The 18,653-nt window shown below is 37.3% G+C and overlaps 2 protein-coding genes across 2 annotated transcripts in view; both read left to right on the top strand.

Annotated features, from left to right (window-relative positions):
* Positions 1–10,710, top strand: part of LOC137646488 (protein FAM200C-like) — a 26,923-nt gene extending 16,213 nt beyond the window's left edge. The window contains exons 2-3 of the mRNA XM_068379594.1: positions 403–461; positions 10,030–10,710. Of these exons, the coding sequence (XP_068235695.1) occupies positions 403–461; positions 10,030–10,710 (740 nt within the window). The remainder of the gene's footprint in view (positions 1–402; positions 462–10,029) is intronic.
* Positions 10,711–10,768: 58 nt separating this feature from the next.
* On the top strand, positions 10,769–11,800 carry LOC137646487 (protein FAM200C-like). Its single transcript, XM_068379593.1, has one exon. It carries the CDS (start codon positions 10,769–10,771, stop codon positions 11,798–11,800), a length of 1,032 nt encoding a protein of 343 aa, XP_068235694.1.
* The last annotated feature ends 6,853 nt before the right edge of the window (positions 11,801–18,653 follow it).

Raw genomic sequence — 18,653 nt, 5'->3', positions numbered from 1 at the left:
CTGGTAGTATGGCCAAATTTAGATATTTCATTAGAGTTATGAGACTGGTTTATAAAAGTGTCAGAGTTGCTTGATTTATCGTTGACTGGCAAGGAAACACGAAGAAGATTCTTTTAAGACGAGGTTGCTGTAGGCTACAACTGATGCTAAAACAGATAATAACATTATTAATGACATACCATTATAGAAATGCTTCCATAAAGAACTCACGTGTTTATTTACATCGGAAGCCAGTTATACTTGCAATACAATTCCTTAAGCACTCATTACTTAACAAGTAAGCAAGTAAGGACATTTGGAGATGCATCGTATATCTCCCCTTAAGACGTCTGGAATGATATAATCCCTGAAGTCTGAGGATCATTCTTATTTATATAGGTATCTACTTACATTTATCTGTAGATAATCAGGTTATATCCTGTGTTGCACCATTGTCGGCAATGTTACATCAATATGTGCAAGTATAGGATGTACAGTGAGTTCTTCCTTTACTCTTCTACAAAGTAAATCCTATTGAATAGTCCAACACTATTTATTATACTGCATCAGTAAATCTGTGTGTGGTTGTGCTTCATGTTCAATTAAAAGGCAAAGGCAAAGGGCAGTGACATTGCCCTAGCTAGCAGGATAATGTCTAGAGACTGATCTTATGTACATATGGTCGGCACCCAAGCACCCCCCCCCCCCCCCCCCTTTCCATCAAAATTAGGACCAGGGAGGGCCAGCAATGGCTGCTGATAACATAGCAGGTAGACCTATAGGCTCCTCCAAATCCCCCATCCTCAGTTAACAAGGACAGTGAGGTTGCAGGCACTACAAGGAACTATCGAGCTTAAGAGGACTCAAACCTCAGTCCGGCAGAACTTCAGGCATGGACATTTCCAATAGGCCACTGAAGAAAAACTCCCAAGCTGATTATCAAGTCCCATAAAAGCTTGAAGATCCGTTATATCTTGTGGGACAGGTTAGTCCTCAATAAATATCATTTTGAAAGAATCAATTGTGTAGCCATGACTTGAAATTTTATAGCCTCAAAATTTAACATCACTCTTTTCAAAGTAAATTCTATGAGTAATAAGAGTTATGAAATATTTATCACATCATTGAAAGAGGGATATAATAGACTAAATGATCTTTATAAGAATAATCATATGCAAGAATATCATCAATTATCTATCCACGAACTTTGTGTTCTCTTCGATTATACTTGATAAAAAAAAAAATTCACCGTATTACCAATCGCTCCAATTATAACGACCCCATAGCGTAATGAGACATGTGACATTATGAACTTCTTTTGCATGCTAGATTTGGAAATATCTAATTTCTGCATCTAGTGTAGTACTGTATAGAACAATCTTTTCCCAGTGTTCATCGAGCCACTGCATCATTTAGCGATGGCATAGGATAAGTTAGTTTCCATTCTCGTTAATCTTTGTGAGATCACCACACAATCTTTCTATATTTGGCTTATTACACTTATTCAACTATACAGATAATATCCTTCTCCGAAAGTTTAACAATTTGATTTTTTATCCATAACCTCCAGCTTTATGGTATAGTACATGGGTCTGTCTATGCCAATAGCCTGACAGTTTCAGATAACTTTATATACATGAGCCCCTCGTGCATTTCCTTCAATGTTTTTGTGGCACGAAATACCTGAAGAAATTTCTAGATCAATAGAATAATTCACACTTGATAAGGCTCCCTGTACTTCCTTCACCACAGTTACTTCCTGTAGTATGTCGATTGCCAAACAGAAGGCATAAGTAAGAATGCACACACAATTAATCAGCTGATACCGTTCGGAGCAAATATCCCTAATGTTAAAAGATTCAAGTATATAGAGATGTATACCAAGAGACCTTGCTAGAGTGAGGCCCATCACTGTAGCTCCTTGGATATATACCAAGAGCCCTTGCTACAGTGAGGCCCATCACTGCAACTCCTGGAATATATACAAAGAGACCTTGCTACAGTAAGACCCATCACTGTATCACCTGGGATATATACCAGGAGAATTTGTTACAGTGATGTCCATCACTGTAGCTCCTTGGATATATACCAAGAGACCTAGCTACAGTGAGGCCCGTCACTGTAGCCCCTGGGATATATACAAAGGGACCTTGCTAATGTGAGGTCCATCACTGTAGTTACTGGGATATATATAAAAAACCTTGCTAAAGTAAGGCAAATCGCTGTACATAACGGGATATATACCATGAGGCCCTGCTACAGTATGCTCCATCACTGTAGCTTCTAGGTTATATACCAAGAGACCTTTTTACAGTGAGGCCCATATGTGTAACACCTGGGATATATACACAGAGACCTTGTTACAATGGGGCCCATCACTGTAGCTCCCTGGATATATACTATGATACCTTGTTACATCACTGTAACTTCTGGAATATGTACCAAGAGGCCTTGTTACAGTTAGCCCCATCACTGTTATTCCTAGGATACATACCCAGAGAACTTGTTACAGTGAGACCCATCAGTGTAACTCCTGGGATATATACCAAAATACCTTGTTACAGTGAGGCCCATCACTGTAGCTCCTTGGATATATACCATGAGACTTTGTTATAATGAGGCCGTCACTGTAGCTCCTAGGATATATACCAAGAGACCTAGCTACAGTGAGGCCCACAGCTGTAGCTCCTTGGATATATACAAAGATACCTTGTTACAGTGAGGACCATCAATGTAGCTCCTGGGATATCTACCAAGAGACCTACTTACAGTGAGGCATATCACTTTAGCTCCTGGGATATCTACCAAAAGACCTTGCTACAGTGTGGCCCGTCACTGTAGCTTCATAGATATCTACCAAGAGACCTGGTTACAGTAAGGCCCATCATTGTAGATCCCTGGATATCTACCAAGAAACCTCGCTACATTGAGGCCTATCACTGTAATTCCCGTAATATATAGCAAGACACCTGACTACAGTGAGCCCATCACTGTAGCTCCCATGATATCTACCAAGAGACCTGGCTACAGTGAAGCCCATCACTGAAGCTCCCAGGACACATACCAAGAGACCTTGTTGCAGTGGGACCCATCACTGTAGCTCCCGGGATACCTACCAAGCAACCTAGCAGCAGTGGGGCTCATCTCTGTAGCTCTCAGGATATTTTCCAATATGTAGCTCTTGTGATATATACTAAGAGATCTTGCTACAGTGAGGCCCATCTTTGTAGTTCCCAGGATATACCCTAAAGACCTTGTTGCAGTGAGTCCCATTACTCTGGGTCCCGGGATATCTACCAAGTGACTTTGTTGCAGTAAGGCTCATCACTGTAGCTCCTGGGATAAATACCAAGAGACCTAGCAGCTATGGGGCCCATCACTGTAGCTCATGGAATATATACCAAGAGACCTTACTACAGTTAGGCACATTACTGTAGGTTCCGGGATATATACCAAGAGGCATTGCTACAGTGAGGCCCATCACTGTAGCTCTTGGGATATCTACCAAGTGACCTACCAGATATGGGGCCCATCACTGTAGCTCATGGAATATATAACAAGAGACCTTGGCACTGCTAGGCCCATCACTGTAGGTTCTGGGATATATACTAAGAGACATTACTACAATGAGGCCCATCACTGTAGATCCTGGGAGATCTACCAAGTGACCCAGCAGCTATGGGGCCCATCACTGTAGCTCATGGAATATATACCAAGAGACCTTGCTACAGTTAGGCACATCAATGTAGCTCCTGGGATATATACTAAGAGACGTTGTTATAGTGAGGTCCATCACTGTAGCTCCAGGGACATATAACAAGAGACCTTGCAAGAGTGAGGCCCATCAATGCAGCTCCTGGGATATATACCAAGAGACCTTGCTACAGTGAGGTTCATCTCTGTAACTCCTGGGATATATACCAAGAGATCTTATTACAGTGAGGCCCATCACTTTAGCTCCTGGGATATATGATAATAAATCTTGCTACAGTGAAGCCAATTACTGTAGCTCCCGGGATATATTCCAGGAAACCTTGCTGCAGTGAGCCCCATCACTGTAGCTTCTGGGATACATACCAAGATACTTTGCAAAGTTGGGCCGAATAATGTAGCTCCTGGGATATATATCAAGAGATCTTGTTAGAGTGAGGCCCACCACTGTAGCTCTTGGGATATATACCAAGAAATCTTGTTACACGGAGGCCCATCACTGTAATTCCAGGGATATATGCCAAGAGACCTTGTTAGAGTGAGGCACATCACTGTAGTTCCTGTGATATATACCAATAGACCTTACTTGAGTGAGGCCCATCGCCATAGCTCCTGGGTTATATACCAAAATTCATTGCAATAGTGACACCCATCACCATAACTCCTTTGACATATAACAAGAGACCTTTTTACAGTGAGGCCCATATGTGTAACTCCTGGGATATATACACAGAGACCTATTACAGTGGGGCTCACCACTATAGCTCCCTGGATATAATCCATGATACCTTGTTACATCACTGTAACTTCTGGAATATATACCAAGAGGCCTTGTTACAGTTAGGTTCATCACTGTTATTCCTGGGATACATACCAAGAGACCTTATTACAGTGAGGCCCATCACTGTAGCTCCTTGGATATATATCATGAGACCTTGTTACAATGAGGACCATCACTGTAGCTACTGGGATATATACCAAGAGACCTTGCTACAGTGAGGCCCAACACTGCGATTCCTGGAATATTTAACAAGAGACATTGCTAGAGTGAGGCCCAACTCTGTAGCCCCTGGGATATATACCAAGAGACATTGTTACAGTGAAGCCCATCACTGTAGCTCCTTGGATAAATACCAAGCGACCTTGTTACAGTGAGGCCCATGACTGTAGCTCCTGGGATATATACCAAGAGACAGTCTTACAGTGAGGCCCATTACTGTTGCTCATGAGATATGTACCAGGAGACCTTGCTACAGTGAGGCCAATCACTGTAGCTCCTGGTATATATGCCATGAGACAATGTTGTACTAAGGCCCATCACTGTAGCTCTTATGATATCTACCAAGACCTTTTTATAGTGAGGCCCATAACTGTAGCTCCTGCGATATATGCCAAGAGACCTTGTTACAGTGAGTTGTGATGCATTATGGGGCAAAATCTATTTCCTTATTAAGCATCACTTCAATATTATTTTTGATTAATAAAAGTTATTCAATCATTCATATCAGTGCAAATAATTATCTATATTTAGACCCTCAAGAGAGTGAGTGCAGGTAAAAGGCCGTTTAGTTCCTTAACTTTACTGGTGAACTTAGTGAACAACAATTTTACAGTAATCTTCTACGTTGAATAATTAGTTTTAAACAAAGACTGGAACAATTCAACTCTTGAATATTGCAGGCTACAACCGCAGACTTCTGCTAAACATTTCAGCATTCGGAATGTGAAATCCATGAGTTCAATGTGGGCGAATAGGGAATCCTTTCTGCAATAGGTGTCCACTCATCGACACTCTTCTCGGTAATTTTTTCTACATCGTAGATAATCTGATGCCTCCCGGTTGAAAGGTAAAATTGTTGGCAGAAAGGGAACTTGGTCCCACCGTCGTCCTGCTTTGGATGCTTATAAAATATCCTGTGGATTAACTTGACGTTAAGTAAGTGCCTGCCAACTCGGCACTTGCTGTGGGGCCTCGCCTCAGGACAGGGGAGAAGGGACAACCAACCGACTATCACGGTTTACTTTAGGAAAGAGCGCGCCTCTTCTATCCTACCATCGGCTTAAGTAGCCCAGAACAAGGGCGTTGTAATTACGTCATGTCATATGACTTTTCTTGTGTTTTATTGGTCCCCTCTTCTGACGTAATGGTAACGTCATACATAGCTTTGTGTCATTACCTGCTTCTTTGCAGCCGGCAAAACATGCGCGCATTTCTGTTGAGTGAGTCACGTAATATGTTTTCATGATTTGGCCTCCATGTGTTTTCATCGTCTTGGGCCGGCCCGTTTTGCCTAGCTAAACACAACATAAGCACTTTTCATAAACATTGGCAATCAAGTGCCATTTGACTCCAAGTTCTTTTTTCTCCTCTCTCTCTCTCTCTCTCTCTCTCTCTCTCTCTCTCTCTCTCTCTCTCTCTCTCTCTCTCTCTCTCTCTCTCTCTCTCTTTATTTATTTAAATCAATGTCTCTCTATCGTTTAACTAACGAATAAAACTCATAAAATACTTAATCAGATACACATATCAACTTATTCAATGTGAAATTTTCTCCTTTACATGACACCACTCGGTCACGTTAACTCATTTCATTGTTTACCCAAAAATAATTCATCAATAAATCATCATCACCAAAAGAAAATACATCTTAGCACAATAAATCAAAATCATCATCATCAAAAGAAAATAAATCTCAGCACAATAAATCAATATCATCATTGAAAAAAAAAAATTCTCATTAACCATTTTTAAAATAATGCAATTGCATATGTTTATCATTAATATATATTTAGGAAAAACTCCCTGTTCCCTTCAAATAAATCAACACAATATTGAAACATTATTTTCTTAATTTTTGATAATGGAATATTTAACTCATAGTTCATTGGTTACGTAAGGCAAAATTGATAAGGTCATCTGTGATCAACTGTGCAAGTAATTATGAAATGCCTTTACATTTAACTTCTATTCAATTCATATTTTCCATTACTTGTGATCTCAAAATCTCGGTCTTAATGATGTAAACACAAAAAATCATTTCTTTAATGCAATGTAATAAATGGCAGAAAATAAATGTTCAAACATACATATTATCAATTCAATTTAATCAAAACATTTCTGCAATAAAAATAATTATGTGTTTTGCACATTATCACTCATCAAGAGTATTACTCCTTTATAATCAATATTAATGAATATTTCTTAAAATCATTATTTACTCAGCAATGTCATCATGATAAATCATTGTTATTTAATTGCATCAAAAGAAACATTTCTCATCTTCTTCATAAAAATGCAGCAAAAACTATTCAACTTCTTGTCATAAAATAATGAGTAAAACCAAAACTCAAACATATCAATGTCTTAAATCATCAAACATCATAATTATTTCATAATAAAGAAACATATTCAATACATAACAAAGACATGTTTATGAATTTGAATCTTATTTGCACCTTGTCTGCAGATTATTTTCATCTCAAGAACTTCAATTCTCCAACACATTGCCATCAGAAAGATATTCATAAAATTCAAGTGACAGGAAACTTAACATTTCAATGTTAAAACTTTTCTTTAAAAGAAATCATTTGCAGACTATCTCAAAACATTTTATATATTCCTTCTTTCAAGGTTTCATCTACTACACAGGCATAAAAATCAATGTGTGTGTTTCCACACTTCCTCTTTTTAACTTCAAAATGAAAGGGTGCAATGATTATGACGCTACATATGCACTTAACTGTACACTATTTCCTGCATAATCATTATAGAGACATTCAACTTCTAAGTTCATTATCGGTGCACATTTAATATCTTTTAATTACTTAATTCTTTTCTTTCTTCAATTTGTTAGTTATACTCGGTTTGTTTTTTAACACATTTTTCATCCTTTAGAGCATAGATTGTTTTGATTTTTACCCTTTCTTCATAATTATTCAAGTTAACTTAATCAACATCAAAACATAATAAAATTAATTGTATACATGCATGTTTATCATTGTTGCACGTGTTACAAAAAAAAAATATTAATCAATGCATAGCCTATAAAATGCAATAATAACTCTTTTGCTCTAATGGCATCATTATTTAATCAAACTTGCAAACAAAATCAATACATTTATAAATTATCAACCACCTATGGGTTTATATTTCAACTGTCTTCATTACCCATAACTTTATAAGAAAAAATTTCATCTTAGTTTGTAATTCAATACACCATGTGGTCCCTTGATTAATTGATTGGAGACATTTATTATTTGGACCTTCTTTGATGATTACGGAATACACATTAAAATACAATTTTTCATTCATTTGTTACCTTCAATATTTGTATGAGTGCCCAGATATTTTCATTTCATTTCATTTCACAAGGAGTTTAGTAGTCTTTCTTAAATATACCTAACAAAAAGAAATCTGATGTTTCCCATACACCGAGTTTTTCAAAGTAAATTTGTTATCTTCAAGATAATTGTTATTAGTCTTCTATGTTGGTCTATATATAGTTCGCAGGACATCCTCAACATCTTTCTATTATTTTATTTCTCCCCTTTTCTCTATTTGAACTTGACTTATCATGGGTTATTTCACCCTTCTTACTTTAAGAAAAATATTGCACAGTTTTCATTAATCACTAGTAAATTCGGGTGCATTGCCTGAGAGAATGTCTCAAAATTTGAATGTCTAGTTATTTATTCTGGTCTTAAGTCATTCTATTACAGTTTCATCAACCCTTTCTTTAAATCAAGTTTTATGTAGACCAGTATGTTTTTGTCATATGTCAAGTTCTGGGAACCAAGTCCCTAGTAGTCCATTGGTACCACCACTATGGAATTGAGAAAATGCAATCGTAATTTCTAAAGGATTCTTACCTTTATATGACCTTTATACTTCTTACATATAAGCTTTAATTTTACAATCTCAAACATCTATGTTAGGTCAAAATTTAATTCATCATTAAATTCATTCTTTGATTACTGGATGTCCTATTAACTTGAGCATGAGTTTTTTGTTAGTACTTTGTTAGTATGTTAAGAATATCTATTCATGAACAAGTATTTCTCCCTATTCTTTGTATGTATTCCTTTAAGCAATATGCAATCCTGTTCTATGATTCCTATTTTGGGAGTAAGTAACCTACAGCATTTCTATTAACCTTTGGTTTTTCTTGTTCTATTTTAATTCTTCCCAAATCTAAGTTTCTTACCTGACAACTGAAACAAAATATTGTTAGTGATAGTAGTCTTAACATCTTCCTGTCTTCTTTAAATAATCCTTTTACCATCATAAACCTACCAATAAAGTGATTTATTCTGGACAAACAACCAGTACTCTAAGGATCCTAAGATTCCTTTTATTCATTCCTCAACAAGAGTCCTTCTTGGACAGTAAAATCACAATAATTTTTATGATTAATAAGTACATATACTCTATGCCCTAGATAAATTTCTAAACTTCTCTAGACCAGCGTTTCTCAACCGGGGGCCCGTGGCCCCCTTGGGGGGCCACGGGCCTTCGACCGGGGGGCCACGAGCGGACACCGGAAAATGCAATTCAGAATGCAGAAGCTTGGAGTGTATAATTAAGGTGACAAGACTCCGGTCATAGGGGAAGAGTTTTTTTTTAAACAATTTGCCTGATTTTTTTACACAGTGTTTAGTTCCTGGAGCTCGTAACCGTTCACCACCGTTAAACAGAAGTTGGCCCCCGTTAAGGCAACGCCGTATACGCTCGGCCACCACTGATGGTCCCTCCTACCGCTCCGAAAGTTTTGAGCCGCACAAAATATTGCGAGCGGTGAAGATCGGTCAATTTTCCTCTCCGGCAAAGTTCACCACCGCTACAACAACGTCCAGTCAAAGTGTGGCACAGCTAGACGCAAGTTCGTGGACGCTTGGGTCCGCTAGGCCAACGCAAAAATCTCACACTGTCTGTTGTGCCCATGCGCTATCACTCCCGTGGTGCTGCCACGCTCCTTGGCGCCAGTATCCCACTGGACTGGACAGAGGAAAGAAAAGTGCGTGTTCTCATGGCATATTGGTTTTCCGTATATTTCGCTAAGTTTTTGAGATAAAATATTTTTACACTAATTATACATGTTCACTTTACATTTATATTGTCATATGACCGTAGTGGCCTTGGCGGGCATGGGTTGAGGCCTGCATGGGTGGTGTAGGGTTGATACCTACACCACCCATGCAGGCCTCAGTACACCACGAGTGCACCACAGCAAGAAAAATCGTAACAAGTTAATTTCGTGCTACGATTTTTATTTTTGTTTTGTTTTGAAAGAGCACTTTTTAAACCAAATTTTTTACCGTGTTATTGTTGTTGTTGTTTTTCAGATGTCGAAGGTTCGAAAATGGACAGACAGCTACGTCAAGTTTGGATTCACGAAGGTCATTCGAGATGGCATGGACTGCGCGCAATGTCTGCACTGCTCAGTGGTGATGGCAAATGCATCACTACGTCCATCCAAACTTTCAAACCATCGCGACAAGGTGCATCCCCAAAGGAAAGATGATAACATTGATGCTCTGTCTACGAAACGAGCACGGTACGACCGTGAAGCGACACTTCCAAAATTTGGATTCCGGCCTGAAGAAAAACCTGCTCTTCAATCCAGCTACGAAGTGGCATACCGAATTGTGAAGTGCAAGAAGCCGCACACTATTGCTGAGGAACTTATCAAGCCATGTACAGAGAAAATGGTGGAACTGATGATCGAACCAGAGGCAAAAAAGAAAATCCAGCAAGTTTCGCTCTCTAATGACACGATCCGCCGACGGATTGATGACATGGCCGCTGATGTGTGCCGTCAAGTTTGCTGTGAAATCAAGCAAAGCACGCTCCAGGCTAGCCTTCAATTTGATGAGTCTACCGACACCGCTCTGGAGAGCCAGTTGATCGCCTTCGCTCCCTACGAGAAAGAAGGAAAGATGAAGGAAGAATTCTTATTCTGCAATACCCTGCCAACCACAACGACAGCAAAAGATGTCAAAGCCATCGTGGACTCTTTTTTTTGAAGTGAATGGACTCAGCTGGCAGAATTTCAAGCACATTTGTACTGATGGTGCCCCAGCGATGATTGGCGTTAAAGGAGGGTTCGTCACGCTTGTGAAGAATGAATGGCCCTACGTGACGTCTTCCCACTGTTCACTACACCGATATGCTCTTGCGTCAAAAACTCTACCGCCGCGTTTGTTGGAAGTCATGGACGTTGCGGTCAAAGTGATCAACTTCATTCGTGCGAAGGCCAAAAATCATCGGCTCTTCCAACTTCTGGCCAACGAAATGGGAGCGCAACATGTGGGACTTCTGTTTTACACCAAAGTTCGTTGGCTATCAAGGGGGAAATGCCTCTCTCGGTTGTATGAACTCCGGTTGGAGACAGAAATTTTCCTGCGAGAGAACGAAAACAACCTCCATGTCCACTTTGACAATGAAGAGTTCGTCATGATGCTCGCCTACCTGGCCGACATATTCGGCCGACTCAACGAAATGAACCAGTCTTTGCAAGGCCATGATGTGACAGTCAGTGACGTTCAAGACAAGCTTGCCAGACTGTCTGCTCGAATGGGAGTCTGGCAGGCACGAATCGAGGCCAGATCCACAGCCTCGTTTCCTTTCTTGGACGAGCATCTGCAGACGCAGAGGATTGAACTTCCCATCGGCATCAAAGATTGCATCATTGGACATCTCGACATTCTCTCCGCTGAGTTCAAATCTTATTACGACAATGCTCCATTGGATGTTCCATGGCACAGAGACCCATTCAACACTGAAATTGAACCTACTGAAGACGAAGCAGAGGAGCTCGCAGAGTTGAAGGTCTCAAAAGCAATGAAGCTGGCCTTCAGTAACAGAGAAGACCTCTCCAGCTTTTGGTTGTCTGTTCAGGATGCATATCCACTCCTCAGCAAGAAGGCATCCGAAATGCACGTTCAATTCGCCACAATATACCTTTGCGAATCTGGATTTTCTGACCTGGCGACCATTAAAACGAAGTCCAGAAACCGTCTTGATGTTGGGAACGATATTCGCCTTGCTGTGTCCAAGACGGAGCCGGACATAAGAGGCCTCGTCACACGAGCCCAACAGCAAGTGTCTCATTGATTATATTGTTCAGCAAAAATTTTTACTTTGATTTATAATTTTAGTGACTGAATAAACAACATAAAACAAAATCTGCATTTTTTTTATTGAAGGGCAGGGGGCCACGAGTGTTAGCCACTCGGTGAGGGGGGCCATGGGCTATCAAAGGTTGAGAAACGCTGCTCTAGACCATTATTTGGATAACCTATCCTATTCGGTTATTTTGCATTTATTTTAAGACTACTTTCATGATACACTTCCCTTCTTAGGGTTTCACTTTTTCAATGGGACATTTCTTTTTATATTTATGAGGCTTCATACATTATTTTTATAACTCCTGGGTAAGAGATAGGGTTAAGGTAATGTAGGATCAAAAATTCATTTCTCTTCATGATTTATAGCCTTCTATTTCATTTGCACACTACATCTTTTAGGTTAACCTTATTTTAAGGCTTGGCTAAATTAGCAAATGCTGCTTATTATTCCCTAAGATCCTATCATTCCTAAAAATCTTCTACATCTGTCAAATCTTAGTAGAGCAGGATTTCCACAATAACCCTTATTTCTCTACATATCTTAAATCTATCTACACTTTTTACTTACCCTATTCAATCTAGGGATGGGTCACGCTTTAATCTGGTTCTTTATCCTGCTATTCTCCCTCTTTTTAGACTAGTTCTATTCTTTTAAATGGCTCTCTATATACTTGCTAAACTAAGTAACATCATTCTATATAGGCTTATTCATTCTGTCTCCAAATTCTAGATCATCATCCTGTCAATAGTTAGAGGAGCTGAGGTGAGCCCGTCGACTTCACTCTAATTTCTAACATTCTTCAGAAATGCTAATAACCGTGAATGGCTTGTATTCTTTGACCATGGTACTTACAATATCATCTATGTATCTTACTCCTCAATAATCGAGCCATACAATATTATCATTAGGATAGACATTTCATTTATATTCTACATTTTAATTCTACTTATGATGATCTAACTAGTCTAATACTTCCATCCTCATTGGGTAATATATCTCGGGAGATTTATAAAGAGACTTATTAATTCATTTTAACACTCACCGTGTTCCTTATGGGGCGTTGGCTGATAGGTAATATTTCATGATTCATACCGGTATTTAAAAAGTATTAACAAATTTTGGCAAGTTTCCCTAGGCAGGTTCTGACGCCGATGTTTCTATTCTATTCTGCCTAACCTATCGCCTGCAATGGCTAATCTCTGCCTATTTCTCATCTATCCCTACTTCTATGCTCCTTATGGTAAATTATGCCCCTTTCTGATAACCTAACTGTAATCTCTACTCCTTTATTTAGAAGTCATTACCCGCCATTCAAATGAGTTATTTTATCCGGAGTAGTATTAATTAATTAGTGTGCATTTATTTTCTTTCACCTGAACTGCATTATTGTCCCTTTTGACAGACTCTGGCATCCTATTTTTAGTTAACCTATCTTCTTTATATCTGCGGGTTATTTTTTTTTTACCTAGGCATCATTATGACTTCTCTAGCTAAACTCTAGCCTTTTATATTTTCAGTACTGATCAGACTTTATATCTACTTCATAGCATCATAGCTCAATTATTATTCATATGCCTATATCTTCATTTTAAATCTCTGTGCTTAACAGCAACCTATTTCTTTTAATTCATATGCCTATAGCATCATTAATATCTCTCCTGCCTATAGCAGCATAATTCTATAAGCCTATAGCTTCATTTGCCAATGACAATAATTTCATGGAATTCCTTTTTTATTTAAGCTATTCTATTTTCTTCACTATATTATCTGTCGACATTCTATTTTCATTTATATGGCGCCTATTATATATTCGCAAGGAGTATATTCATTCTTGGCAACTCTTCCTATTTTTAACTTTCTTATTTCTCCTTGTCTTTTTAGTTAATTTCCATTTCCCTTTCTTAGTCCGGAGTCTGTTTCCTCTGTCAAATTCGTCTCATACAAAGTGGCCAGTTTTGTAAAAGACTTGTCTTTGACAAGTAGAATCATACCCTGACTAACTTTTTTTTTTTTTATTTTAAGCCTGCACTTCTCACAAATAAAATTCATTCTTCATCATTGTATCGTTTTTGAACGATATCTTAAGGCTCTATTGGGAAATGTTACTTCAAAAAATGACATTTTATTCATCCTTTGGCACATTTTGGCATTTAATTCTCTATCTAACCTGACGTTCATAACCCTTTATTTTTACTTGTTTGCATTTCATTTCTTCAAATCATTTATTTTCACCCTTAAAATTTGGAAGCAGGTATTTCAAAATATTCTATCACTATGTTGCATCCTATTGTATTTGCCATAGTCTCTATAACAGTGATTCTTAAACTGGGGGGCACGCCCCCCTAGGGGGGCGCCACTAGCTTCCAAGTAGTTAAAATAGTAACAATGAAAATAAAAATGTAGTAATTATTATGTCTTTTGTTTTAAAAATACTACATAGATATGGATAAATTAATCACTAAGGAGGATGTGTAACATTTTTTGATGTGGTCATGATCCATGAATAATTGTATTAAGAGTAAAAATTATGTTTTTTTTCAGTAATTAGTATTTTTTCTAGCATTTTCTATCAATGTAATGACTGTAATCTGTATAATGCTAAAACAGTTTGAGAAAAGATTAAGATAAAAATTTGTTTCATCATAATATATTTATTTTACCCATTTTCTATGAACAATATTTATTTTATTGAAATATAGTGCAGTGAATTCCTATAAAAAATCAACAGCAATGAAACAAAAGTCTATCATTCATCCATATACTCACATAACCAATGAAGTATATTAGCATACAAAAGGCAACATATTGTTTATAAAAACAATACATACACACATACGGTACTTTCTAGTTTGGCAAAAATCTCAAGGGGGGGGAGGGGGGCATGGGATCTATGCTTAATGCAGAAGGGGGGCGCAAGGCAAAAAAGTTTAAGAACCACTGCTCTATAAGATAAAATAGTTATTTGCAACGTGGATATACCTCCGCTACATATGCCTATCTTTCCCATATAATATTTTCCGTCTTCCTGCCTTCCTTTCTATCTGGCTAACTATTTTAAATTCGTTTCTTTTTCACTATTTGGAGGATTTGAATTTCATTTTCTTTGTGCAGGAGGCATTCTGAGAAGTGTCTTAGTTTATTTCATGATGGGGTTCTTTATTTCTGTGCCGGCCTCTCTGCCCTGTATATTTTCTTCTTTGACGTTATTTTGCATGATTTCTATCCTCTTTTATGTAATCTTTCCCTAGACTTAAATGTGTCATCTCTATTTCTTTTAACGGTTTTTTCCCTAAATTTCTGCCCATTATTCTGTTTAACTCTAGGGTAATTTGCGCCTCGTTCCAGTCTACTGTTTTAACTTCCCTGCAACTATTTAAATTACTCAGAATTTCTCTGGTAGGATTTGTGGTTATTAGTTCCTTAGAATTTTTCTTCCTATTTCCTATCGTTATTGCTAGTTTCCCTTTCTCTCCGTAAAACTCATAGCTAGGATGCTACTTATCACATAAGTTAATGCCTCATCTATTTCTACATATAGGACATTATCATTTAGCAAAGGAATCATGTCCTTTTTACTGTTGCTACGTGATCCTACATTTGTGTGGCAAATTTATTTACCGAGCCACCCTCATATTTTACCTATAGGAACTTATGTAGATTTGTTAACCTGTCTGTCTCTTTGGCTGATCGCCATAATTGCCTACATTATTTTTGAAACTCACTTAAAGTTGCTACATTTTTAATTCCTTACCATTCAAGGTTGTGTGAGCATCACTTACATTTGTATTCACGGTTAACATAACCTGTTTAATTTTGCTGTCTCATTGTTTATTCTCAGACTAACTATTCTACTTCCAGTATCAGCTAACCACTTATACACAGTATATTTCTCTAACCTTCTTTTATCTTGGTTATTCCTACCTACATTTCCACAAAAATTGGTTTGTGTTTATTTCCCTACTGAATTCATTTTAGCGGGTTTAGTCATTTGTGTTAATTCTTTAACCCTGGATAGGTACGGTCCTCGGACACCCCTTTAAGGGTATACTCGGACGCAAACGACCCCGACGCCAAAAAAAATTCTTGAAAAATCAGTTTTTGCAGTAACCTCCTTTTTTCTTTTGCCAAAAAAAACTTCAATGAATGCTTAAAACAACTGTAAAGATAAATACTACTCATCTGCAGAAAAACTATTTATTATAAATATTTTAAAAAATTAAGTAGAAAAAAAAAAAGACCTGACATAAAAATTCATAAAAAAAAAGTTTATACATATATACACAAATCCTTTTAGGAATTGATTCTTGAATGTTTAGGACACAACTTGATGTATTTTGGATGAAGTCAGACCCATGGAGGTGAAGATCTGAAATGAGAAAAAAAGGGTAACTTTTTTTGGCCAAAAAAAATTGTCCAAATTTCATGAATTTTTTTGGGTACCCAAATGAAATAGGAAGTGGCTAATTTTTTTAGGGAATAAACATATGTTATCCTAAAATAGAAATATGTAAAAAAATCTTCATTATTTTGTAAATTACATTTATATCAGGGGCCATATCTAAAGGTAATTTTTTGAGTACTTGGAAATTTCGTAAAAAAATACATATATTTAATATATAATATGATATTTATGCAGGTAAAAATATACCAAAATATCACAAATTCTATAGGGAACAAGAATATATATAGATAGGGCAGCTTACGCTTCGGATATGTCCACAAAATGGCCGCCAACCACACTGACTCAGACTCCCTAATCTGCCACTTGAAATGTAGGAAGGGTATGTCAATTTCAAGGTGTTATTTACTAATCTAATTATTATTGGATATGCATAAAAATTGTATGGTGGGTTGCTGGATAATTGTCGATTATTTTACGACTATAAAATTAAAATTCTGACCCAAAAAATTTTTTTTGAAGGGAAATAAAATCGAAAAATAAAATGTAAAACAATATTTTAGCTAAAAAAATTTGATGATATTCAATCAAAAAAAAAGTAAACAAAATTTTCCGACAAATAAACATCTAGAGGAATCATTACTCTGTGATAGTTCCTTAGTACGTAGTAATTTTGAAAGAATTGGGAAAAAACGAAAAAATGGCAATCACCGGAAAATCGAACACACCTATATATACGCCATATCTGGCTAAAAAAAAGATAGGCATGGGTAGCCAGATCATCTAGAAACACTTTCCAACACTATAAAAATATAAGTTTTGCGACACTACTTGCCAATTCCTTACGGTAACATGACTAAGCAAAAAAATGCAAAACAAATAAAAAGGGGCACTCGTGGAAAAATGGCCATTCTAATATACGGCATTTCAGAAAAAAAAAATTTCAGCCACGTGCTAGGCAAACCATAGAGGCATATTTTCCGACAAATAAACATATAAATGAAATATTACTCTGTGATAGTTCCTTAGTACGTAGTAATTTTGAAAGAAATGGGAAAAAACGAAAAAATGGCAATCACAGGAAAATCGAACACATACTTATATATACGCCATATCTGGCTAAAAAAAAAATAGGCATGGGTAGCCAGATCATCTAGAAACACTTTCCAACACTAAAAAAATATAAGTTTTGCGACACTACTTGCCAATTCCTTACGGTAACATGACTAAGCAAAAAAATGCAAAACAAATAAAAAGGGGCAGTCGCGGAAAAATGCCCAACATTCTAATATACGGCATCTCAGATAAAAAAAAAAGACATGCACGTGTTAGCCCAACCATCAAGGCACACTTTCTAACACATAAACATGAAAAAAAAATCAATAATATACGGCAATTCCTTACTACGTAGTAAATTTTTACAAATATTGAAAAAAAAACAGAAATTGGCAACCGCAGTTAAATACCCAATATACCAATAACTACGTCGTATCTGACAAAAACAAAATCACGCATGGGTAGCCATATCATCTAGACACACTTTCCAACATTAAAAAAGCAAAAGTTTTACGACACTATTTCGCAATATCTTACGGAAAAATGACTTGGCAAAAAAATTAAAAAAAATTAAAAAGGGACACTCGCGGTAAAATGCCCGACATTCTAATATACGACATCTCAGATAAAAAAAAAGACATGCACGTGTTAGCCCAACCATCAAGGCACACTTTCTAACACATAAACATGAAAAAAAAATGAATAATATACGGCAATTCCTTACTACGTAGTAATTTTTACAAATATTGAAAAAAAAAACAGAAATTGGTAACCGCAGTTAAATACCCAATATACCAATAACTACGTCGTATCTGACAAAAACAAAGTCATGCATGGGTAGCCAGATCATCTAGACACACTTTCCAACACTAAACAAGCAAAAGTTTTACGACACTATTTGGCAATATCTTACGGAAAAATGACTTGGCAAAAAAATGAAAAAAAATGAAAAAGGGGCACTCGCGGTAAAATGGTCCTCGTGGTGATGAACGACATTTTAACTAAAAAAAAAAACATGCACATGGTAGCCAAACAATCCACCAAGACTTTCCACAACTGATAACCTATACAAGTTGCACCATTCTACGACAATTTCATAATACGTAATAACTTTGATAATTATGCAAACTACCTCAGAAGGGTAAACTCGGACGCGAACGACCCCGACGCTTCTCAGAAATCGGGGAAGGAGTACAGCTACAGCAATGCACATCTGGACACTACTAGAGCGTGTAGGGGAGACACCTCCTGCAGGTCGATCACCCACAAATTCAGTCACAGGGGTGAGTCACGTGAGAAAAACCTGTTTTTTTTTGACGCTCGGGGTCGCAAACGACCCACCGTACCTATCCAGGGTATACTCACGTTTTTATGGGAAGTTGC

The sequence above is a fragment of the Palaemon carinicauda genome, chromosome 9, assembly GCF_036898095.1.
Source record: "Palaemon carinicauda isolate YSFRI2023 chromosome 9, ASM3689809v2, whole genome shotgun sequence".
Classification (NCBI taxonomy): Eukaryota; Metazoa; Arthropoda; class Malacostraca; order Decapoda; family Palaemonidae; genus Palaemon; species Palaemon carinicauda.
This window is presented reverse-complemented; position numbering and strand designations above follow the sequence as displayed.

What these genes read in the sequence shown, in the direction of transcription:
- LOC137646487 (XM_068379593.1), top strand. Translation starts at nt 10,769, where the DNA reads ATGATTGGCGTTAAAGGAGGGTTCGTCACGCTTGTGAAGAATGAATGG.